General features: G+C 42.7%; 2 protein-coding genes across 3 annotated transcripts; both read right to left on the reverse strand.

The window, feature by feature from the left end:
* Positions 1-2,353: 2,353 nt before the first annotated feature.
* LOC118089241 (pepsin B-like) lies at positions 2,354-9,767 on the reverse strand. Of its 2 annotated transcripts, none has more exons than XM_035123731.3 (9): positions 9,712-9,767; positions 8,946-9,099; positions 7,686-7,803; positions 7,288-7,406; positions 6,226-6,425; positions 5,297-5,419; positions 3,717-3,861; positions 3,107-3,205; positions 2,354-2,506 (listed from the first exon to the last, which is right to left on the reverse strand). In XM_035123731.3, the coding sequence occupies exons 1-9, from the start codon at positions 9,765-9,767 to the stop codon at positions 2,354-2,356; spliced, it is 1,167 nt and encodes a 388-aa protein (XP_034979622.1). The 2 variants fall into 2 exon arrangements, with proteins under 2 accessions (XP_034979622.1, XP_088529682.1); XM_088673556.1 differs by having other exon boundaries at positions 3,101-3,205.
* A 4,002-nt stretch (positions 9,768-13,769) lies between these two features.
* On the reverse strand, positions 13,770-22,705 carry LOC118088671 (gastricsin-like). Its single transcript, XM_035122593.3, has 9 exons — positions 22,647-22,705; positions 20,050-20,200; positions 19,529-19,646; positions 19,208-19,326; positions 17,868-18,067; positions 16,676-16,795; positions 15,809-15,956; positions 14,969-15,067; positions 13,770-14,060 (listed from the first exon to the last, which is right to left on the reverse strand). The coding sequence occupies exons 1-9, from the start codon at positions 22,703-22,705 to the stop codon at positions 13,905-13,907; spliced, it is 1,170 nt and encodes a 389-aa protein (XP_034978484.1). The 3' UTR covers positions 13,770-13,904.
* Between the last annotated feature and the right edge of the window lie 1,605 nt (positions 22,706-24,310).

The raw sequence follows: 24,310 nt of genomic DNA on the forward strand, positions 1-24,310 counted from the left end.
CTCTGATTAGCTCATAACTAGGGTACAACGAAGAGAACCATATACTGTTTGTCCCAATTATCTGGTATTATCTCTCATGACCATTTTAGCTATTGATAAACTATCCATAATTGGTTTAGTCATTCTAATTATATTTTTATTGTTAACATTTTTCACATATACATATGTACACACAGACAAAAGAAAGATACAAGGTGATGGATTTCAATGTGAACATATCACATGACAAAATCTCTCAGTTCTGGACTTCAGTGAAGCTTCCAGATGGTCAGCAGAACTGTCCATTGAAAGTGTTTCTGTTGTTATTGACAGCTTTCCTTGGATGGAAATCTTGGATGGAAAAAAATAGGCTCCTCCAATGTTTCAGTTTGTACTCTTCACAGGACATCTTTTTATTGATGCACAATAATACAAGTCTTTTGAAGAGTGGAAGGAATCAGGTCTGGCCCTACCAATAAGCAGAATGAAGCAGTTGCCCCAGGCAGTTAATTTTGGGGTGCTATGAAAGGGCTGCAAGTGATTAGTTATTTAATTTATTATTGCTGCATTTTTACTGCCAAGAAAGGTGCTTGTGGAGTTTTCTGCCTCAAGTACCAAAATTACTTGACCAGCTTTGGGGACTAGTCTGCACCTTAAGTCAGAGGGCACAATTTCCTGCTTCAGCTCAGGCAGCAAAATGTCTTGGACCAGCCCTGGACAGAATGTGGTATGCACAGACTTAGAACACTTAGCCACATCTCTTGCGGTTCAACTGAAGGAAATAACATGGGGAAATCAAGCAGATGTCTTATATCATTCAGAGAATGGAATGTCTGGAAAGAGGAAACACTGAAGATAATTTCATGGAAGGTGAGGAAACATTTGATCTAAATAGTTTATGGGTGGTATTCATCATCTTTAAAATGTCACCCACATATATAAACTAACTTTATTGGATACATATTCAGTGTTCTGGGTCAGATATGTGTTGAAACTGATAATTGAGATTGACTAATCATTTTTAAAGCCATCTGAGGGTCAAGCTAAATGTTAATACCATCATTTGTCCTTAAGCCTGGTATTTTTCTTTCACAAATAGCTGACAATTCAGATGAGGGGCTTTTTATCTCTTCCCACAAATCTGGATTCCACTCCCCCTGAAGTTTTGACTTTGCAGCTTGAGAGTGCTCTTGGAATTGCCACTGTCAGTAGAGGCATCGGTAGTAGCAGTTTTCTGTGGTGCATTCTATCATTTCGGTCTTGAACACCAACTGCAGCCCGGTCTGGAGATGCATGACCTGGCCTTGGTCACCATGTGTTAGTTCAGGTTGGGTTACTACAATGCCATTTACATGGGGCTGCTTCTGAAGACGGTTTGCAAATTTCAGCTGGTAAAAAAACCCCTCCGCCTCCAGCATGCTAGCAGGAGCCTGAAGGTGTGAATATGTGACATTGATTATGTGCCAATTACACTGGTTGCCAGTATGTTTCTTGGCCCAATTCAAAGTGCCTAAATAGTTTTGAGTCTGGTTAGTTAAAAGATTGCCTGTACTGGTATGTCCCAGCCCATAATATAAGGTCTGCTGCTTGTGTGCTTGCCAGTGAAAACCAGTTAGGTTGATGAGCACCCAAGACAGGGCCTTTGGGGTGAAGGCTCTGCAATAGTGGAACTCTCTTGCAGTTAACATTCCAGCTTGGCCCCTTCGTTCTGGCATTCAATCAAGTATTTAAAATGTATATTTTTGCTTAAGATTGCTTAGGTGATCTGATTCAGTTTCTCGCAACAAGCACTCAGTGCTTGCAATAGCGAGGAAAGTGCACAGTGAGGGTCCTGCTCCCCCATGCAAACTTAGCTCCTTTCAGCCTGCCAGAAGGCTGCTATGCTTCTTCCAGGGCAGAGTGCAATTGTGATGGGGAGGAGGCTACAATCTGGCAAATTGAGAGCCACAGTGTGGTGTAGTGCTTAAGAGCGGTAGACTCGTAATCTGGGGAACCGGGTTCGCGTCTCTGCTCCTCCACATGCAGCTGCTGGGTGACCTTGGGCTAGTCACACTTTTCTGAAGTTTCTCAGCCCCACTCACCTCACAGAGTGTTTGTTGTGGGGGAGGAAGGGAAAGGAGAATGTTAGCTGCTTTGAGACTCCTTAGGGTAGTGATAAAGCAGGATATCCAATCCAAACTTTTCAAATCCAAATCCAAACTCTTATCTCTCCATTTCAATGGCTCTCAAGAGAACTGATGACATACAAACTGGGACAGGCAGCCTATAGAAAATCCAGAAACTGCAACGTTCCTTCAAACATAATTTAATATGATTCTTTTGAGTCCAAGAGAACAGTAGCAGGAGACTAAAGAGGGAATGGCCTTTGTGCTGTCTAAGCCGATAGTGCAAAGCCCACCCTGTTATTAGCCATGTCAAAGACAGAATAATATTCCTTAAGGAAGACATCACCGAGGATCCATAGGGGCTGCCCATTTGAGGAAGCCAAGTATGTGGGCTCAATTCCAGCTATGCAGTATCCATTGCTCTGTGAAATAAAAGAAAATGTGTTATAAGTTCCATCTCTGCTGGAAGAAAATGTGATAAAGCCTTTTAAAAAGATGTACGAAATCATGTCCAGATTAGATTGCAAGTTAGAAATGTGACTATATAGCTGTGAATGTACTTCCAAGAGATTGTTTGCAAGTACATATGGTAGCTATGAGAGTTAGATCCATAATAGAAGTGCTCTAATTCTGGGTCTCTGACCACCCACATGTGCAAGTTTAGAACTGACTGTAATACACACATGATCAATAGGGATGCCAATGCAGCAAGCACCATCCGTGCTCTGGCAGAAGTGACAAAATTAAAGGATTCCCCACCACTAATTTGTAAGTACTACACGTCTTGCTTCTAGAGTTAAAGTCCAGAGCAGACTAGTCTTTGAAAAGATCTTTGCATTTACAAATGTAGGGAAACAAATAAGATGGCAAGGGGAGACCCATGCAAGGTCCCCAAAATAAGGATCAGAAAAAAATGACGTGAAATGCCGTCCACACTATCTTTTCATAAAGCAAAGGATACTCCATAACACTTAAGTGCCTTGATGTAAAATATGTGTCATTAAGCAATATTGTACACTTACTTCAGAGATATAGGCAGAGGGAGGCAGTGGGAACCGGAATCCGTTAATGACAAAGGTGATGGTGGGCATGTTCTGGACATTGTTGCAGTTCACTACATACTGTGAAAGAAGACAAATAGAAGATTGGCCAGAGATTGGTCAGACTCAATCCACACTAGAAAATAGACTGACGGACAACATAAGCTTGATTTATTCCAGTCACATACAGAGAACGGACACCTTTTAGAGTCCCCTTGTTTTTAAGCCTTTTTTGGGAAAAAATTATCTGAACTTGATTATTTTTATGTAAGCTGCCGTGAGGGTTTTTTGGTTTTTGTTTTAAGCAAGAACAGTATGGCAACAAATTCTAACATAAATAAAATACAAATGGAGATACCAAATACATAATAAACAAGCAACGTCAGAATTATCCTGCTGGGTCAGGCTGAGACCCGTCTTCTAATCCAGCATTCTCTTTACCATAGCAGTGAGGGCAATGGCTCTGTGTTCACCTAGGAGCACACATCTCTTGTACTTAACCTGGGTACAGCATCCTAGGTGCAAGATTTCAGATGGAGCCTGTTCCCCTGTGGTGAAGAGTGAGCTGCAGGAATTTTCCTGCTCCACCTACCTCTCCATTGTATTGTTCAGCTCCTATAGCCTGCAGGAATGTCCCAATGTACTGCTGAGGGATGGTCAGCTGGCAAGTGCCAGTGTCTACAATTCCTTGGCAGCCTTCACTGCACCAGCCGGTAGCCTCATCCCCAATGGCAAACCTATAGAGATAAAAGCAAAGAATGTTGCAAGGACAATGCTAGCAACGAAGAACAAAGCAGGCAATAAGAGAAACACAAAGACCTAATATTAAAGATGGTGGAGTCTTCATCTATAGCTACAAAGGGTTGTGGCCAATGCTAGTCCTACTCAGAGCAGACCCATTGAAAATAACATGGCCATTGTAGGTCCATGAATTTAAATGGGTTTTCTCTGTGTAGAGTTTAGTTGGATACAACCCAAAGACAGCTATTATGGCCATGGAAACACATACATAGCCACATAAACTATAATCCAAAGAGGCTTACTTACTCCCGATCAATCTTTCCTGGAAAGTAAAATACAGTTTTCAACTCCATGCTGTTTCCCACTTGCAAATGTGAAAACCAAATCTGAGACATCCCAAAATTTGCGAATCTACTATGCTTTGAGTAAAAGAAAAAACTTTTGTTGGAAAAGCTTGTAATCTGGGGGGTGCAGACAAAATGGTAATACCCAGGGATTTGCCACACACGTCCTGTTAAAAAGGTGCTGGGAAAGACCTCTGAGATGATGGAAAGCTGCTACTAATCCATGCAGAAAGGCCTTTGCCAACCTGGTGCTCTTCAGATGCTTTGGGCTATGAGTCTTATTTGCCGTAGCCACTGTGGCTGATGGAAGTTGCAGACCAAAAGCATCTGGAGAGCATCAGGCTGGCAAAGGCAGATTTAGGCAATACTAGACAAAATGGACCAGGGGAGCTGCCTTAGTGTAAGCAGCATCATAGGATTGCCAATCTCAGTTGCTGGAATCCTGTATTTTTGCAGCATTCAAGGTGCTGGGAAGAGCATGGTTTGTTTCCTTTTATTAGCTGGTCCATTCATTAGGACTGAAGGTGCTGCACAAAATATTGTGGTTCAAATCTCACTATTCCCTGGTGACAGGTGATGAGTGACTCATCTCATTTTTCCACGCCACCTTCATTTGGCAGTGTTTTAGAAACAGAGAGCTTCTCAAGCACACCTGTCAGCAGCTTTTCATGTAGCATTTGTTTGCTAAAAAAACAAACTACTACACTTCAGCAAGGATATCCTCATCCTTGCAGCAATGGACACCATTTTGTTATCTATTGCTCCTTCTTAGAATTATTTTCTTTGTTTTGCATAACTCTCCCATTGAAATTAATAGAACTTTAAAGTGCCTAGCTTTGAATGGATCACTATCCTCCTGGTTTTTGAAGGTTCACTTCCAGTGCTGGAACACACAAACACACCCACCTCTTGACATGCAAACACACACACACACACACACCCTTTAAAGTAGCAAACAAGAATAAGACTATTCCCCTCTGTAGAAATGCTGCACATTCAAAGAGGCTGAAGAGACATGGCAATGGGAAATCAAAGCAGAAAACCATGATTAGCTATAGATGAAATGAGAATTATGAATATCACTTACTCCTCAATACCAATCTGCCAGTAAAGCTCACGAGTGACAGGTGCCCAGGCAATTTCTCCTGAGTATAGTTGAGTGTCAACCCCTCCTAAGATCAATTCACCTCCATACTGAACAGTTGGCTGGCTGTTGATTGGGGAAATGGACAAAACCAGTCAATGCTAGCTTTATGAATGTCTTGAAGGTCTATATTTGCATACATAAAAGCAGGGGACAGGGGAACAAACAATTGGGCACAGACTACTTCAGACTGACAAATCCTGAATGACCACAAGGTTCCCCTCACCCCTCTCAAGATCAGATTCTCTCTTGATTGATAAGCATGCATTCAAAGGAGGGAGAAAACCCATCCTTTCACCACTCTATTTTCTAAGCCAAAAGGATGGCTAAAGTGTGTTAAGGCAAATAGGGGACTTGGTTGTCATTTGGGGATCATATGCATAAACTCTTACTGGAGGCAGAAAGGCTACATCTTACAGAATTGGTAGAGCATCTGTCTTTGAGGAAGGATCTGCTAATGGCGAAGGGCCATAACTCACTAGCAGAGCATCTGCTTTGTGGACAGAAAGTCACAAGTTCAATAGCCAGCATCTTCAGGTAGGGCTGTGAAAGACTCCCTGTCGGAAATCCCGGCTAGCTACTGGCAGTCAGTGTACCAATACAGATCCAGGTGGAGTAAAAGCCAGACACAATATAAAACAGCTTCCTATGTTCCTATGTGAGGAAATTAAGCCTTAGCATGTGTTGCAACCCTCCCCAAATGAAATATTTTTAAATGGCTGGGATATCCATCTCAACTCTGAATGATATTCATGGTTTTAAAGAGCATTAAGAATACTACAGGGAGTTGTAATTTAGTTATTCCAGATTAACGTCTGTGAGCTCAATCTTCTAAATGCCTCCTGACAAATTTACGGATTTTTGTATCTCACCGTGAGAAATAGAAGCTGAAGATGGGTTCAGAGAGCTGCCCCTGCCTCATCATCGACTGCATGGCTGTGTATGACCCCCCTACAGCTAAGGCGGGGTAAGCCATGCCCAAAATCCCATCAAAATTGGCATAGTAGAAGGGAGTGGCTGGTTCATTCTCACTTAGGCCAAACTCCTGGTTTTGAATGACAATATTCTGGACCTGGGAGGGACAGAAGGAAAAATGGGTTTCATCTGCAATCGGACGCACAGCAATGATTTTGAGCTTGAATAACTTAAATTATCAATAGTAAGACTATGCAATATGTGCCATTTTTAAGAATAATGCAAAACGAAGAGGCAAAGAGACTGTGGGCTAAACGAACATAATTTCCAATGCCTCACTGTGAAAGCTTATGAAGTTCTCCTTACACTAGACCTGGTTAATTTGTAAAGCATGGGTAGGCAAACTAAGGCCCGGGGGCCAGATCTGGCCCAATCGCCTTCTAAATCTGGCCCACGGACGGTCCACGAATCAGCGTGTTTTTACATGAGTAGAATGTGTCCTTTTATTTAAAATGCATCTCTGGGTTATTTGTGGGGCATGGGAATTTGTTCATTTCCTCCCAAAAAATATAGTCCAGCCCCCCACAAGGTCTGAGGGACAGTGGACTGGCCCCCCTGCTGAAAAAGTTTGCTGACCCCTGTTGTAAAGGAACGAATAAAAAGGGTGGGATCATAAAATGACCTTTTGAGTTTTCTGCCTCAGATGTTAAAACAGCTTCGGCGGTCATCAGGATCAAACTACTTGTCCACCACGGCAAAGTACCCATTATGTAGACAGTGGTGAAAAAACCAAGCAAACCCTCATTTCTGCCTAGTGGTACACAGCCAGCAATATCTGGGCCACAAGCTTCCATCTTAAGCTTTGGTTGGTCCCCTTCTTTCTTAGCTTGTGAAGTAAATTCCAGTTGCAAGGTTGAGTTCCAAGCAGGCTGCTTTTTCTTTGATTGACCAGTGTTTGACATTTCCTAGAATGCCACAAAGTTTAAGGTGGGTGAATGTGTGATGCAATGGTCACTTACCTGCACAGTATCATAGCCTAGCATGACGGTCAAGTCACCACTCCCATAGTAGAGAGTATAGGTCTGTCCATTGTTGTAGTATGTAGAAGATGCACTGGGGTTAAATCGATTGTGGTTTTCTAGAGTAAAGCACAACAAAACAAAAAGCGCAATAACATGAACACTTCCTAGCTGAGTCGTGTTCTTTAATACAGTACATTGGCATATTCTATTATTATTTTATGTCAGAATGTCAGTGCTGAGAGTTATAAAGATTTTGAACACTATAATATAAGTTTTTCCATTCCTGTTAAAAATAGTACAAGAGATAAGTTTGGCTTTTTAAAAAAGAAAACAAGCCAAATTGGCTAATAAGTTCATAGAAACAAATTTCTCTGCAGCTGGATGTTAGTACTCACCACAGGCTGCTGTACTACAGTAGACAGATGGTACCCAGAGATTGGAGGAGCCTGTGTCCATCACAACAAGGAAGTCCTGTGGTGGAGTCCCAATGCTGATCTGTCCAAAGTAGAATGACTGTCCAAGGAGAAAATTTGGGTAAGAAGAAAGATGTTGTCACATTTTTAAATACTGAGCTTCAACATTTCCCCTTCATTTCTACTATTGTCCCCACTCAGAAATGGCAGCTCAGATCATTTTCAAAATGCATCCCAGCCCACAATAGGAGGTAAGTAATAGTACTCTCCAAGATCATACAGTGGGTTGGTGGCAAGCTGAGGGCAAGAACACAGAATCAAAATGTTGTCATTTAATCATCTTCTGTAATTACAAGGCCCATTGTTGGTTCACACCTACTGGCACACCCCATTGTGTCTTGATACAGACAGATGCCGACCACCACAACATTGTCAGATTCAGGTAAGGGATACACACACACAGCCATTGCTGTTTTCACCCCAGTAAATCCCCCTTAGCGTATCTTGTAGACAGTAGAGGCTGGTGAAACCTAGACCTGGTGGGGCGCCTAGGAGCTTTCAGTTCTATGCTTGCTCACTGCATAGGACTGATTTTGGAACCGCACCTAAGCTAAATCTCATCAGTGGTGTATGCAGGCTTAGATTTTTGTTCAGTGGCTCTCTCTCAAGCTTGTAAAATAGTAAAAAGGAAAACCACCAACTACTGAATGGTTGTCATAGAAAGATAACCACTCTGCAGCTTGTTTTCCTGTTCAATTAAGGAAAGAGTTTGATGCAATTTACTCTCAGGTAAGTGGACAGAGGGTTTCAGGCAGCATACATCATTCACCATAATAAAAAATAAAGCAATTGTCCCAATGTCATACAGTAAGCTTCATGACTGAGTGGGGATTTGAACCCTGGTCTCCCGAGTCCTAGTCCAACTCTCTAACCATTACACTACCCTAGCAAGTGACATGATTAGAATTATGCTGCGGTTGTCCCCTCCATTACCTCTAACCCTCCAGCTAGGTGACAAAGTGGGCAAGCTCACTTATTCCATCATTCCAAAAGTGGAGAAGCACTTTCACTGTTCAACCCCCAAATTCATCATGGACAGAGACAGTGGTGTGAAAATGGTCTTGACAGGAGCAATTATGCTGCTTTCATGAGGCCATATAACCTTTGACAGACTGGAAAGTGAAAAGGCAAGATGGGCAGAAGAAGAGAGAAAGATGCATATTTTATTATTTTCATACTCACATTCAAGTAGTTGGTTATTGGTTCATAAGCAATGTTGTATTCATTCAAGTGGTATTTAGATGCAGGATCAACATAGTTTTTCTTCAGAAATTCCTCCAGCACTCCTTTCTCCCTCATGTTCTCCCGAATGGATTTCCCTTTCTTCAGAATGACTCTGCAGAGGACGCAAAGATCTCAGGAGGCCAAAAGCAACAGTGCTGGTCCTTCTGTACCTCTCCCCTATGCCCTATTTCTTCATCAGCTTCCTCCTCTATTTTGGTACTGGGAACTGCTAACAGTCCATCGTGCTACTTTATCATTTATTTTATTCATCATATTATTTTTTATTAAATAAATAAAAGCAAGGGAGTGCACAAGGCAGAAAGAATAAGTCTCAAAGCCTGAAAAACTAGGGTTTAACTTTTCTATGGAAATATAAGAACATAGTCATTGGCTGAAAATGTGTGATCTGATTTAGCTTCCAGTAATACTTCCATCTCACTCATTACTACAGGGCTCATCCAGACTGCCTTTTGTGTCACAGGTCTGGGATTTAAAGCCCTGTCTCCAAGCTTTTGGGTCCCTGCACTTTCCCTGGGGAAACCCAAGTTTTGCAGCTGAATTGGAGCAAATGGCATTTGGGTCTTCTGTGGATATCCATTTGCTTCAATTCAATGATAAAGCACAGGGACAAAAAACAAAAACAAAAAACTGCCCAGGCCTGGAGCTTTAAAGTGCATACCTGTGCAACAGAAAGTCTGAATGAGACCCTAATTGAGACACTCACCTCTCCAGCCCCTCCGACAGGTGGAGACAGACCAGTACCAGGATCAACCACTTCATGATGCTCTGTGTCTTGGCCAGTGTGATATTCTAGAGAATCTAGAAATCCCTTCCGCAGCTACAGCTGTTATGTCTCTACTTTTATACCCAGGGCTACTCTCCTCTGCTGCCTTATCTGTTTACTCTTGATGTCCTCCGTACCATGCATTCCCAATCAATATCTACACTTTCCATTGCTTACGAGTGATAGAAAGACCTTTGTTGGATTGGTTTTAAATGCAACTTGTGCCCTTCATTTTTTGTAAAAAATAAAAAGGTGATTATCAACAAACTTTTGCTAATACAGTATGGGGGGAAATCTGCGATAAGATATTAATAAGCCAAATTCCTTATAATCTGTTCCTACCCTTTTCAGAAACAGTAAAGGACAATTTGATAATCACAGCGGCTGGGATGGGTATTTTCGTGTGGCTAGATACGTTCCTGGTGTGCCTGGCATGCTCTGGTCCATGGGGTCATGAAGAGTCGGACACGACTAAGCAACTAAACAAAGATACGTTCCATTTTTATACACTGAGTCGAACAAATATTGTAACTCCAGGTTATCTTCACTAAGGTATTGGGCCATGTTGAGTCATGCCCTTGGGAAGCTGTGCTTGCTAACATTATATTTAATGCCATGTTTGGGTCTAAGCTGTGATCAGTTCACATTTAATATCTAGGTTTTTCAGTTGATTAGCATGTCAAAGATAATAATTGTCAACAGCTCGAGTTCCCTAATAGAACTTAATGAGGTATTGAAATAGATGTTTTCTGTTGTATGAACACATTTTCACACCTTGCGTATTTATGTGGTTCCATTCAGGCATTTTAAATTGTTCCATGGAAGATCTGTGCATGCCAGTACCACCCTCTCCACCACACTGAGGGGGGAGGTGTGAAGGGGGATTGTCAGCACATTCAGGGAATTCAGGGAACTCCTCACCCACAGATAAAATTTAAGAAAAGCTTGAATAGTATGCAAAACTATTCCAGATTAGCATCAATTACAGATGACCTGCTTATTGAGCATCCATGCTAATTCGTTTGCACAAAGTGGGCAATGTCGGCTGTTTATTGAACACACTTTCTGATTTTTCTGTGGGGGGTGGTAGCGGCTATAGAACGGTGTGCTAAGCTATCAATAGTCTACTTCAATTTCCCATCACTTTCCTACTGTAACTACAAAAGGTTCAACTTTGGGGGGAAGCAGGTAAGAATAGATGGGCCCATCAAAATCTGACATATCCAAGTTTCTTAGAGGAGCTGGGCTAATTCTATTCCATTCCATTTCCAGGTGGATTTTAAATAGAAAATCCTTACAAATCCATGTAGAAACACTCTTTGTAAACAAAAAACACAAAAAAACACAACAACTTATGAAGTCCTTATGAAGTCCTCTGGGGGTTATGAACTTATGAAGTCCTTATGAAGTCTTCTGGGGGTTGCACATTGCCTTGATCCAGACTTGGCAGGTTTAATTTATCTATTAGGCCTAGGATTTCATCTATTGTCACCACTTTTTACCTCAGTTCCTCAGAGTCCCTTCCTAGGTTCAGGCATCTTCCTACATCTTCCCTGTGGAGACACATGAAAATAGTTCATTTGGCCTTTCTGCAATGTCATTTTCCTCCTTTAGCACACTTTTGTTTCCCTTCTCATCCAAAGGTCTGACACTTCCTTAGTTGTATTTCTTGTTCCTAATGTGTTTAAAGAATGCATGTTGTTGGTCTTTATGTTTTTTACCAATGTGCTCCTTTCTCTCCCCCCCCCCCCAGCCGCCCCCAATCTCTTATAGGCTGCCTATTTCTTTTGCCAAGGTTTGTCTTCCGTTTTGCTCCCCTCACAAGACTATCATGTTTCTCAAGGAAGCCTTTCTGTCTCTAACAGCTTCATTGACTCTGTCCATTTAACCATGTTGGTATCCTCTTGGCGCTGGTGGTACTTTCCCAAATCAGCATAAGCTTTCCAGCTGAGCTTCTGTTGCAACCTGGAAGCATTCCAGAAAGGATGTAGGGATAGCTAGGAAGTCTTGGAAATGGGGCTGAGAGAGTCAGAAAGTCTTGACTTGTTCCCTGGTGGACACCTATAAATGTGGTGTGAAGCAGGATCTGTTGGAGTGGTAATGCTGTGAACCTTCCTTTTAGGCTCAGCCTGTACATATGTGAAAATGTTATATCACAGAAATCTCCAAAATCTCCAATGACTTTTATTTCAAGGAAATCAAATCCAAGGTGTGTGTTGGCACCCCTGACATGTTTCACCGCTCAGAGATTGGGGCATCAGCAAAACAGTATAATATGGGGAACCCTACATTTGCCAGCAGAGCTCATAATTTCTCCCTGTGATGCATACCTTCCAACATTTATTCGATGAAAATAGGGACGTCCTATTCCATAATAGCAATAATGTTATTATGTGTACCCCACTCATCTGACTGGGTTGCCCCACCCACTCTAGGCAGCTTCCAACATATATAAAAACGTAACAAACCAATAAACATTAAAAAGCTTCCCTATACAGGGCTGCCTTGAGATGTCTTCCATCTAAAGCAGGGGTCAGCAACCTAAGGCCCATGGGCCGGAAGTGTCCCACAGAACCCATTTTTACCCGCCCACGAGCCACCCCCGAACTGAGGTGCCCGCTTGCGTGCTGCGTTAAACCAGCCCAGTGTAGCGCGGGGATACGCTCAGACGCCGAAAGTTGTGGGGGGGGCATGATCCAGCCCACGGAGAGATCTCCACGGGACAGATCCAGCCCAGGCAAGATAAACCTTGCTGACCCTTGCTGATCCCTAATCCGTGGCTCGGGTGGGGGTTCACATAACTTCACTCCAACATTTCTCTGATGAAAATAGGGACGTCCTAAGGAAAAGCAGGACCTTCCAAGATCAAATTAGAAACCAGGACGGCTTCTGTAAATCCAGGACTGTCCCTGGAAAATAGGGACACTTGGAGGGTTTGTGTGATGTGCTTCTGCTTAGCTCAGGAGGTTACCTGCAGGTTACAGATCTGCTCATTGGGGAAAAAATCATACATGGGTAAGCTTTTATTCCCACTGACTTTAAAGGAAGTACCTTTAAAGGAAGTTCCATTCTGACTTTAACAATGGACTTTTAAAAAAGTGCTCCCCTGTTTGTTGTTACACTACCAGTTGTGCTGGTCTCTCTGTCCTGGGAGACCCTAGTGGAGGGATAATTTTGGGGTAATGTGATGGTGAAATTATTTATTTACTGTATTTCATAAAATTTGATTTAACACCCCCCCCCTCCCAAAAAAACCCCAACCTCTCAAAGCAGAGATGTCACATAGTTTCAGAAACCTGCTCTTGGGGCAGACCTTGGTAATCATTTGTGACATGGTGCCCTGTGTGAGGCAATAATTCCCCCCCCCAAAAAAAACGGACCTTCTCAATTTTGGATCTTCTCCATTTTGCACCCTATATGGGGGAACTTCCCACACTGCCCTAAATCTGATGCTGATGCTCTCCAGCAACGCAGAGCAGGGCTTTCAGTGTGGTTGCCCCTGTTCTCTGGAACAACATTCCCATTGAGATATGATAGGTACCCACTAGCTATACTTTCCAGAAATAATTAAAGACACTTTTGCTTTTTCAGACTTTTCCAGGTGGATGAAAAGGTTTCTGCCTTTGGTGTTCATTTTGTATTATGTTTAATACAGTACAGTTTTTAAAACCTATTTTCAACTATTTTACTCCTTTTAAAAGTATCTTAGTTATGTTTATGATGTGTCTGTGAATCTCTCTCTCTCTCTCTCTCTCTCTCTCTCTCTCTCTCTCACACACACACACACACACACACACACACACACACATTCAAATATTCAACAACAACAACAACAACAACAACAACAACAACAACAACAACAACATTTCCTCCCAAGCAAGTCAGGCAAGAACTCATACAACTCAAATTGTTATTTGTATGGTTATATTTTTATTTGCTTGCAATTACTTTGGAGAGAAGCCCAGCAGCCATGTTGTGAATTTTCACAGCAGAGGTTTCAAATTTTTGCAGAGGAAACACCTCCAAGTCCTTAGAAAGGAAGGCCAGTGGATTACAGCATGTATCAGAACGAATAAGCAGGCGGAATGAAGCAGGAAGAGGCCTGGAGCAGCAATAAAGACTTCTGGGAGTGTTTATGCTACTGGCGCAAATCCAACCTGGTTGTTGCCCAGATCGTACACGGAATAGTAGGACCTAAGGAAGACGTCACCAAGGATCCACAGAGGCTGCCCATTCTGGGATGGCAGGTAAGTGGGCATGATGCCAATGCTGCAATAGCCGCTGTTGTTCTGTGAAAGAAAAATCACAGTTAAATCTATTTGGTGTGGGAGTTGTCATTAACTTCATGGCATAAATAAGAAACTGCAAATAAATGAGGGAACACTACATTTCAGCACACAAACTTTGCACCTGAATGTTGAATTTCAAGATTTTTGCCGTTTTCTTGGTCAATGTTTGGCTTTTGTTAAAAAGGTATCTGTTAGCGTGCAAACTTGCATTAGCAGCTGTGTAAAGTACTGTTGCACACTGACCCCAAACAGAGGTGTAAGAGTACTGCTCTGCAGGCAGAAGGGTACAAACAGCATCCCAGTAACTCGAACTCAGGACGCAAGGGAGAAACGTGCTAAGAGGAAGGCACGCTTGGCAAATTCCACACCGTGATCAACTCCCGCCCGGAAACCAATGTCCCCACTGTGGAAGGACGTGTGGATCCAAAATTGGCCTCCACGGTCACTTACGGACTCATTGTTAAAACCGTGTCTATGGAAGACAATCTTACTCAGCTATGAGTGATCTCCAAAGAAGAAGACAAGCACTTTACACCTGCATCCTACTACATTGATATAGACACTAACTACGTTTCCTAGTGGTTATTTTTAAAGACTGCTTTACATCACATATTCCCCTAGGCAGATGAAAAACCACATAGGAAGTTTAGCCAGAAGCAAGTCCTTGGATGAGACAACCAGCCCTAAGTACTGAAACACCCATCAGCATAGGGATAAAACCTTTTCCAGTGCCTGGTGCCAGTATTAACTGATGTCTTCAGTTATGTTTCCATTAATGCTTTTCGATGAGTTTATTCTTACATGTTGTATACCACCTTGATATTTGTTTGTGAAGGTGTGGATTATTAAATAAGCAAACAAATAAGTAAGTAAGTAACAGGGAATAGCTTTTTAGTGGTCTCACATACCTGAAGGACATAGGCTGAAGGGCTCAGAGGGAAACTGCTTCCACCGATGACAAAAGTAATGGTGGGCATGCTCTGGATGTTGCTGCAGCTGACTACATACTGTGGGAGGAGAAATGTGGTAAGAGCTAAACGGCAGCATATTTCAATCACTATTGCACTTCAAACATTACCAGCAGTAACTAAAGCAACGAGGATCCTTAGGGGCCCTTTCCCTGGTGGTTAAAACTGAAATGCAGATCTTCAATGGTTTGTTCAAAGTCAAGGTGGGAGTCTGTGGCAGGAAGATGATGGAGGAGTTTTCTGACAGCTGCTAACACTCCCCAGTCATGGGCTGAGGAAGCGGGGTGCAGTGGGTGCGGTCCGCCCCGGCCGTCACCACTGAGGGGAGTGACAAAATTCTGGGCAGCACTCACCGCGGGGCCTGTAGCGCGTTTGAGCCATGCGTCTCTCCTGGGAAAGATGTGGTGGCTTGGGCACGCGCAGGCTCCACGCTGCCCAAACAGTCCATGCACTGCCTCTCCCCCCCCAGCTGTAGGGCAGCTGAGTAGGAGGAGGCAGGCAGACTCTGAAGGCCCTGTGGTGCGGCCCACCCCATGGGCAGCTTGCCTCATCCTCGCCCTGAGTGGCTTCCTCCACCGCTGTCCCCACTCTCATCCCACCAGCCGAATAAGAGAAATAAATTTCCCCGAGTCTACACTCCTTGCATGATCCTTTGACCTGTATCCACTGTGTGGGTTCAAACAAGAACATGCTAAGTTTCATGGGTGCTGATATTGAGCATCTTCAGATTACTGGTGCTAAGTGGTCGTGCCCCCAATCCACAGCTGCGTTCCCCCCTACCTCGCCATTGCTGTCCTGCTCGGCTCCGATGTATTGCATCAGCTCTCCAAAGACCTGCTGTGGAGCAGTGAGGAGGGACGTTCCAGTATCCACAATTGCCTGGCATCCCTGGCTGCACCAGTCGCTGATCTGGTTGCCAATATAGAAGCTAGAGGGGAAGAGTTTAAAAAGTTGTCAGCAGTTATATTCCTATTAAGATGATGCATCAAGGAGCCGCAAGACCATAGGATGCCATGCTTCCTTGCTTGCTTTTGATGTTTTCATGGCATCATCAAAGCTGCCATGGTTTTGAGCTTTTCATAATAACCAAAAGCAGGGTTGCAGTCTTGTTTAGCAAAATAAAAAAATTCCTTCAGTAGCACCTTAAAGATACCTGAAGAAGTGTGCATGCACACGAAAGCTCATACCAAAATATAAACTTAGTTGGTCTTTAAGGTGCTACTGAAGGAATTTTTTTATTTTGCTTCGACTCAGACCAACACGGCTACCTACCTGTAACTAGTCTTGTTTAGGTTTTTGTAATTGAGCTATAATAATCACAGCTCTTCTTTCTGTGTTCTGGAAGATGCAGAGAGCCAGAGCCAGAAATGAATTGAATAAGATATGTTTGCAGTTTGTTGAACTATAATTTCAGATGGGCTGTAAGACTTACAGCATAAGCAAAGGATGCTTATCCAAAACATCTTTGGATGATGTTTCACGGTATGCAAAATAAGATGAAAGGGGAAATTACTCAGCTGGTCCAAGGGAAATAGATTTAAAGAGTCCAAAAACTCAAATCAAAGGACTGTTCAGGTTTTCAACCACAAGCCTCCACTGAAGCCTGATCAGGCTCCCAGTAGACATTATCTATGAGAATAGCCTCACCTTTCGATTGCAATTTGCCAGTAAGCTTCTTGGGTGACTGGAGTCCAGACAATCTGACCAGAGTAGAGGCTGGAATCAACTCCTCCCAAAGCAAGTTCACCACCCTGGTTGCCCTCTTGCCTAGAAGGACAAATGAAACAAGAAGGCAAAACACTTCATTATTTACATACATTCACTGAAAGAGATGGAAAGCTGGACCTGGAATCAGTCATACTTAAGAGTAGACCTGTTGCCATTTATGGGACAAGACTAAAGTGGGTCTACTCTAAGCATGATTAAAGCTGCAATCGTAACCCCACTTATAAGGGAGCAAGCCCCACAGAATTAAATAGAACTTCTGAGTAGGCATGGCTAGGACTACACTGCAAGCCTGGATCCAACCTGGAGAGACTCTAAAATGGAAGGTGCTTTACACAGAGCAGCAAATATCTCCTTTGTTTTATGTTTAAGTTACTTTGAATTGAATGCTATTATAGATATGTGGCCTTATAACCTTGCAATCAAGGTCCTTGCAATCTTAAAGCTGTAGTCAAAAGAGAACCAGCCATGGCCACTGAGGGGAGATTGTCATTGGATAGTGTTGAACAGGAATGAATGAACTTATGATAGAAGTGAGTCAATAAATCCCCATGAGTTTCTCTTCCTTTGTCTAGTTTGCCCATCACTGATGGGGGAAGGTACACTTCAAGGTTAAAGCAATGGCAACAAAATAGATGAGTAGCTTCTGGTTTATATTGACTTTTCCTGAAAGATAAGGATGGCTTGGGAATTTGCGTTGTGAATTCCAATATGACCTGACGAGATCTGCCCCTTCCAGACTAGCATGTGTATCGGAATGTAGTTATCCTTCATATTTCACCTTTCTCTGAAGTTTGCAAAGAAATGTTTTTGACACAAAAAGCAAATCAGAATGCTTTTTAAAGTGCACATTGTAGAATAAAAAAGTGCACATTTTGTGAGAAAATATATGCAGAAAAGCATGCTGTGAAAAATATATTCAAAAATATTTAAATATGAATCTTCATGCAGATTTTTAAAATTTGTACTTATGAATGAACAAAGCGGGAAAGTGATATGGACTTGAAAAAGACCAAGCCATCCTTCCCTACTAAAAGGTGCCTTGGGAAACTTATAAGAGAGATAGATTGAGGCAAGGCAAGAGCAAAAGAAAAATAATTTTTTGCATCCGTACCCGCTCAGGTAGAAGCCGAACACGGGAGCGTCAAGAAGGTTCTGCTGGAGCATTCCCTGCATGACTGTGGTGGCACCACCAGAAGAAATGGCAGGGTAAGCCAAGCCCAGGATGCCATCAAACTGGGCATAGACAAAGTTTGTGCCAGGCTCAGTCTCACTCAGGCCAAATTCCTGGCTGCTGATGGAAATGCCTTGGATCTAGAAGGGAATTGTAGGAAAGAGTCATCATCACAACAAAGCAGAATAAGCACGTTGCAAATGGGAGAAAAATAAACCTGCCAGAAAAGCACAGCATCAGATAGCTCAGTATGCAATGGGGGATATTACAGGACAATTCACTAACCACTTTTTATCCTGAGAAACAAGTGATCTAAATGGACTTGAGTCACTCAAAATATATGGAAAAATGAAACCTCTCTGGGCTCATTATCAAGATGAGGAGATGGTTGAACTTTCAAGCATTCCTCTTGATTTTCTGTTCATTGGGTCTCCATAACAATACCTAGAAATGCAGTTAGCTCTCTTCGTTTACTACCTTCAAAAATATAGTAGACTAATCTAATCAATCCCTTGAGCTAATGGGTATTATGCATGGAGTATGATAGCAGTCACTGCACTAGTTTCAAAGTAGAAATGTCAGTTCTCATACTAGTGTGACAGAGAAAGGGGCACCACTATAAAGTGGACAACTGCCATCAAGATTTATAGCAGAATGGCATCACACAAAGCTGTTGTGTGCCATGCAACTGGGAGAAAAGGGGACCTGGTAAGGACAAGTGACAACAGGTTTGAGAATGACTGCTCTCTGGTCACTGTGACTATGCACAAATCCTCTTGCCTGGTGCACAGTAGCAACTTCATTATAGTATTGAAATGGATGCACATATTCCTGAACTGGCTTGCCTTGCATAGGTCAGATGCCACAGTGGGTGGGCTTTCTTGATAATGATGCTCTTTCATTGAGTTCATAGAGTGCTATTGAAGAACCCATTGTCGTGGTTGGCTGTAAAAGATCTCCAAGTATATTTGTACAAGAGGGTTCCTCTCCACCCTCCACTGCATCTGCAGCTTTGGCTGTGCTCAAGGGCACTATACTTTGTTACCTGTGTGATCTTAATGCATTGCATTAGGAATGTTAGAATGGATTCCTTCCTGACCACCGAATTATTATCTATCTGCTTCTGTTGCAAGAAGCAGTTTTTAATATTCTGTTGGGAGCTACCCAGAGCAGCTGGAGCAACACAGTCAGATGGGTGGCATACAATTACTACTACTACTACTACTACTACTACTACTACTACTACTACTGAAACCAATTTAGGGGGCACCACTGCTTACCGTTACGGTATCATAGCCAAAGAGCCCAGTGAGGCTCCCAGTTCCATACTGCAAAGAGAAGGTCTGGTCGTTGGTGGAATAAGTAGAAGACTGGCTGGGGTTGAACAATGGGTGGTTTGCTAAGTGGTAGAAATTGAAGAAAAACAGACTTGTGTCACTTTTAGGCTCACAACAAAACCAGGTTTTAATACCACATGTGTCACTCTCTCTTCTCATCCACCATTGAACCTGAATCCACAGCTGTGAGAGAGAGAAATTCCAGCACCAAAATATAAACCCAAAAATTCATTCTTCATCTTTGCTTTGCGTGGGGATACTCACTGCAAGCCTGACTCTGGCAGTAGACAGATGGCACCCAGAGATTGGATGACCCAGTGTCAAAGAGAACCAAGAAGTTCTGGGGTGGAGTTCCAATGCTGATCTCTCCATAATAGGACATCTAGAGAAAGGAGCACGTTGCCATTAACCAAGGCCTCCCCACATTGATATCTGCATAAATTCCCAGCACATTCAATAGAACATTTTGCACAATGGCCCCAAAAGGAAGCAAAAACTACCCATTACTGGAACTACCCTCATATATATTTTTCTTCTTTTGATTTTTCATACTCTCCCATATATTTTAATTTAGAGTGATGCACAAGGAGAACCACAATTCTATTCTCAAAACTTAACATTCCCATGATTTTTAATAGTCACATATTAGGACTCAAGCACTGAAATTCAGCTAAATCTGGACTTCTTATTCCTTCCAGCACATGTTGAAATCCTAGCCTTTTCTCTTTCCTAATTTTGCTCTTTCCATGATTTTGGTAGCTTCTCTTAGCCAACCAAATACTCACATCCATGTAGTTAGCAAGGGGTTCATAACCAGAGGCATAGTTGTTGAAGTACTTGCTGGCGGGGTCATAATGATTGTCCTTCAGGAACTTTTGAAGGACACCCTTCTCCTTCATCACCTCCCGCATGGACTTGAACTTTTTCAAGGGAACTCTATATGGGATGAAGAATTAGATGCAGAGTCAAAAAGACAGCTGTAAACTCTTTGCATATTAAGTATGCTCAGTGGAATATCCTCAGACCATTGATAGAATTCTCTGGTGTGAACCATATAATACCTAAGGCAAGCACACGGGCTTCCATCTAATTCCAGCAGGGTTCAAGCTAACCTGACACCATCCTAACCTTAATTCTTGCACTGTGTTGTTAACAAGGAATGGAAAGCCAAGCGGGACACTTGTACAGGTTCTTCCACTGGACTTCTCTTCTGTGATGTTGCACATTTCTCATTCCCTCCCTGCCCAAAACTGCTCTGTCCATCTTTCATCTTACTTGTTATTTAACCAATACCTACAGCTGCTGATCCAATAAAAAGGTATTAGCTAAACTATTTTGGATCCTGTCTTTGTCCTTCTCAGCGATTCTCTTGCCTTCCTGTGCTTTGTCTGTTTAGGTAATGATATCTACTGCAGGGATGGCAAAACGTTTTGGGCTCAAAGGCCACATTCATCCTTGGCCATCCTTCTAGGACTGCGTGCCAGCGGTGGGTGCTGCCAAAAGTGGGTGTGCCCATCTCACAGTCTCACATACATACACACAGAGGCACACAGCTCCCTCTTCAGCTGATCAGCTGAGCAGTGTGTGTATGTTATTGCCCACTAGCTGTTCATCAGCTAATGTTACACCTGACAATCAAGGAAGGATCAATTAGCATGCCAATCAAGGCTCTGGTTGGCTCTCTCTGCCCACCCCAATACCTATATACTTAAATAATAAAAAATATGTCTCCTACCACTACCAGAATTGGAGTGATCCTGCAGGACCAAATAATTGCTTGTGGAGACACATACATCAGGCCTTCCTAGCTCTAAGGGAAATAAGTTTTTTACCCATATACCGTATATACTATGAGTAATATTAACTATGGCTATTAACTAGCATCACTGAGATTGGAATCTCCATAGTCACCATTTCCAGAGAGGAAGTTGTGTTAGCTTCTTGCAGCAAAAACAGTGAAGAGTGTTTAAGATCCCACAAAACTTTTCTTTTGTTTTTCAGTGTTTACAGCAGGCATCCCCAAACTGCAGCCCTCCAGATGTTTTGGCCTACAACTCTCATGATCCCTAGCTAACAGGACCAGTGGCTGGGGAAGATGGGAATTGTAGTCCAAAACATCTGGAGGGCCAAAGTTTAGGGATGCCTGGTTTACAGCATTACTCTGATTTGCTGAGAAGGACAGATAAATGATGGCTGTCACCATCACACCTCCCATGAGCTTACCAAGGACATCTGCCTGGCTACTTTTGAGAAAAAATGCTGAGCTAAATGAATCATTCATCTCATACATTAAAGCAATTGATGTAGGGAGTGAATTGAATAGAGACTGAAAAGGGGCTGCATAGGGAACATACATTCATCATACATGCAATTCTAACAATGCAATGAAATGCAATTGAATGAAAGAAAGAACAGTAACAGTATAATCCTTCCTGTGCATATCTCCTGAGAAGTTAGGCCCACTGAGTTCAGCAGCACTTACTTTCAGGTAAGTGTGTACAGGAGTGTTTTCTTTTTTAAAATGTGCATTTTGTTCTCTCAGATGTTATTGGGAAATGCTATGCATCTTTGCAGGAAATGTCATGTCAATTTGATTCCTATGTCTTGAAAATTTCAAAACATAAAGGTTTTCGGTTTCAAAAAACTGGGTCTCAATTGCTTACTGAGAATCTCTGCCTTCGGATAGAATATTGTGGTTTTAAAGGCTTTTATAAAAATAAAGTTTCAGTGACAAAAGTGCTCTTTGTTGCACTTTACAGCTATACATTTCTCACTTAAGAACTCAATAAAAGAGCATCGGTGCTATAATCTAAATCAGGAATAGCCAACATTGTGCTTTCCAGATTTTGTTGGACTACAACTCCCATCATCTATGGCCATTGGTCGTGCTGGCTGGGGCTGATGGGAGTTGAAGTCCAACAACATCTGGAGGGCACCATGTTGGCTACTCCATTATCTAAATTTTATGAGCTAATGTCACAATCATTCGTATACTCAGAACGACTGAATTCAGTGCATAGTTAAGTAGACATACCGGTAGGCTTGCTAGTGAAATCCAGTAGAAAACAATGGATCTCAGGCTAGTCATTATGACTACCGTAACTTGGTCCATAGGTTTTTTAAGGTCCTAGGCAGCAGTTCTAGGGATGTTTATCTGGGATTAAGCCTCGCCCCGAATGCTTATTGCTTACTCCCAGATAGGAGTAACCAATGAGTGGCACATTATTACTTTACGGGCACATTGTGATAAACATTCATACTTCACTGCTGCTCTTTTTTTCTGGCTACCATGCACACCCCACTCTTATTTTCTAGCTACCAAGCACAACTGAAGCCAAAAATCATCTAGAGAGGCTGCAACATGCCATTGTTGCATACTCACTTGACAACAGCACCCTCACTGAGGTGAAGGCACACCAGGGCAAGGATCAGCCACTTCATGGTGCTTCTTTCTTCTGAGCAGTTTCTAAAGTGTATTCTTTCACTGCTGCACCTCGGTCTGAAGACACTAGGTAAGTGTTGGCATAGCAGGGTCCCTTTCTTATATACCCTGAACGGCGCTGCTTTCACCGCCAACATTCAGCCACGTCACATATCAGAATCTTAACAATGGGTCAAACAATTTACCAAAGGCATTGCAGAACTTTTATCTCAATCACTCTTATTTAATCAGAAAAGCAAACGATATTTTATGCCAAGCTCATATTTTGGAAGTAGAGGTTGACATTGGTTCTTATCACCATATATTCAATTCTCTTTAAAACACACAGACACAAAGTCCTTGCAAACTACATCTCCAGCAAGCACTTGTTTTATCTTTTACTTGTATGAGATATGATAGTTATAGTGTATGTTTTCATAAGGGGGTGTTAGCATGCAGGGGGTGTTAACATGCAGAACTTTGATTAGAATGGAAAAATATGAGGCCCTAAACAGTCATGTGATCTTCACTGTTTCCATCCAAGGCCTTATCAGAAGCATTCCAGCATCACTAGAACCATACTATACCAATCGAGATTGAAAGTCAAATTCTTTGACATGAACAGAACAGGCCCACAAGGATCCAGTCATATAGAATGAGCAGAACAGCTCAGGATAGAACAGGGGTGCCCAAACTTTTTTCAAAGAGGGCCAGATTTGATGGAATGAACATGCAGGAGGGCTAACCAAAGTTGTTGACCTTTTTTAAGGATTGAAGTTGTTGAGCTTTTTTTAGGATTTAACTTTGTGAAGGGGACTACAGAGGACGAGGGAGGCAGTGGAAGACAGGAGTGCCTGGCGTGCTATGGTGCATGGGGTCACGAAGAGTCGGACATGACTAAATAACTAAACAACTCCTTGAGCTTTTGGGGGGATTTGACCCTGATGAATAAACTGCCACGGGAGCTGGATAAAACCGGCCAGGGGTCCAGATTAGGCCCCCAAAACAGACTTTGGACATGCATGGGATAGAACATTGCGTAGTGATATTTACATTCTTCTTCTGTTCCATGAATCCCATGGTGGTATAGCATACCTGCTCACTCTGCTCTTCAAGCTGTGTAAGCTCCCAGTCTTGTGGATTTTTCCACCATGAGGTACATAGTCATTGTTCCCTGTTAGGTGATAGGGGAACTGCCACTATGTACTGAGCTCTGGGGGCACGGAAAGGGTCTTATGTAGAACAGGGAGAAAAATCAGTCCACTTACCGTATTGATCAGGAGATGCCAACCTTTGGGGGCCCATGGACACATGTGCAAACTGGAGAAACTGTTTTGTGCACCACACACATACACAGTCAAGCACGTATCACAACCTTCTGCCTATGGTAGAACACTTCTAAAAAGCCTAATTTCAGCAGGGAGGGGGGGGGGCACAGCAGGCATGAAAGAAGGCCTCTGTGCAGAGCCGGCACACCCATATGGCAAGGTAAAGTGTCTGCTTCAGGTGGCAGGATCCCCTGGGGCAGCAGATCTGGCCTCCAAGGAATGCATTTCCCACTGATGCTGCGGTGGTGGTGGCAGCGGCAGCGGCAGTGGTGGTGGCAGTTGCACCATGCTCCTTGG

Source organism: Zootoca vivipara, chromosome 7 (genome assembly GCF_965207765.1).
Source record: "Zootoca vivipara chromosome 7, rZooViv2.hap1.1, whole genome shotgun sequence".
Lineage (NCBI taxonomy): Eukaryota > Metazoa > Chordata > Lepidosauria > Squamata > Lacertidae > Zootoca > Zootoca vivipara.

What these genes read in the sequence shown, in the direction of transcription:
- LOC118089241 (XM_088673556.1), bottom strand. Translation starts at nt 9,767, where the DNA reads ATGAAGTGGTTGATCCTGGTACTGGTCTGTCTCCACCTGTCGGAGGGG. An exon ending in CTGTAGTACAGCAGCCTGTG is followed by an intron (nt 7,407 to 7,685) that starts GTGAGTACTAAC and finishes GCTTTACTCTAG; the next exon opens with AAAACCACAATCGATTTAAC. An exon ending in TAGGCTATGATACTGTGCAG is followed by an intron (nt 6,426 to 7,287) that starts GTAAGTGACCAT and finishes TGTCCCTCCCAG; the next exon opens with GTCCAGAATATTGTCATTCA.
- LOC118088671 (XM_035122593.3), bottom strand. Translation starts at nt 22,705, where the DNA reads ATGAAGTGGCTGATCCTTGCCCTGGTGTGCCTTCACCTCAGTGAGGGT. An exon ending in CTGCCAGAGTCAGGCTTGCA is followed by an intron (nt 19,327 to 19,528) that starts GTGAGTATCCCC and finishes TCTACCACTTAG; the next exon opens with CAAACCACCCATTGTTCAAC. An exon ending in TGGCAAATTGCAATCGAAAG is followed by an intron (nt 15,957 to 16,675) that starts GTGAGGCTATTC and finishes CTTCCCCTCTAG; the next exon opens with CTTCTATATTGGCAACCAGA.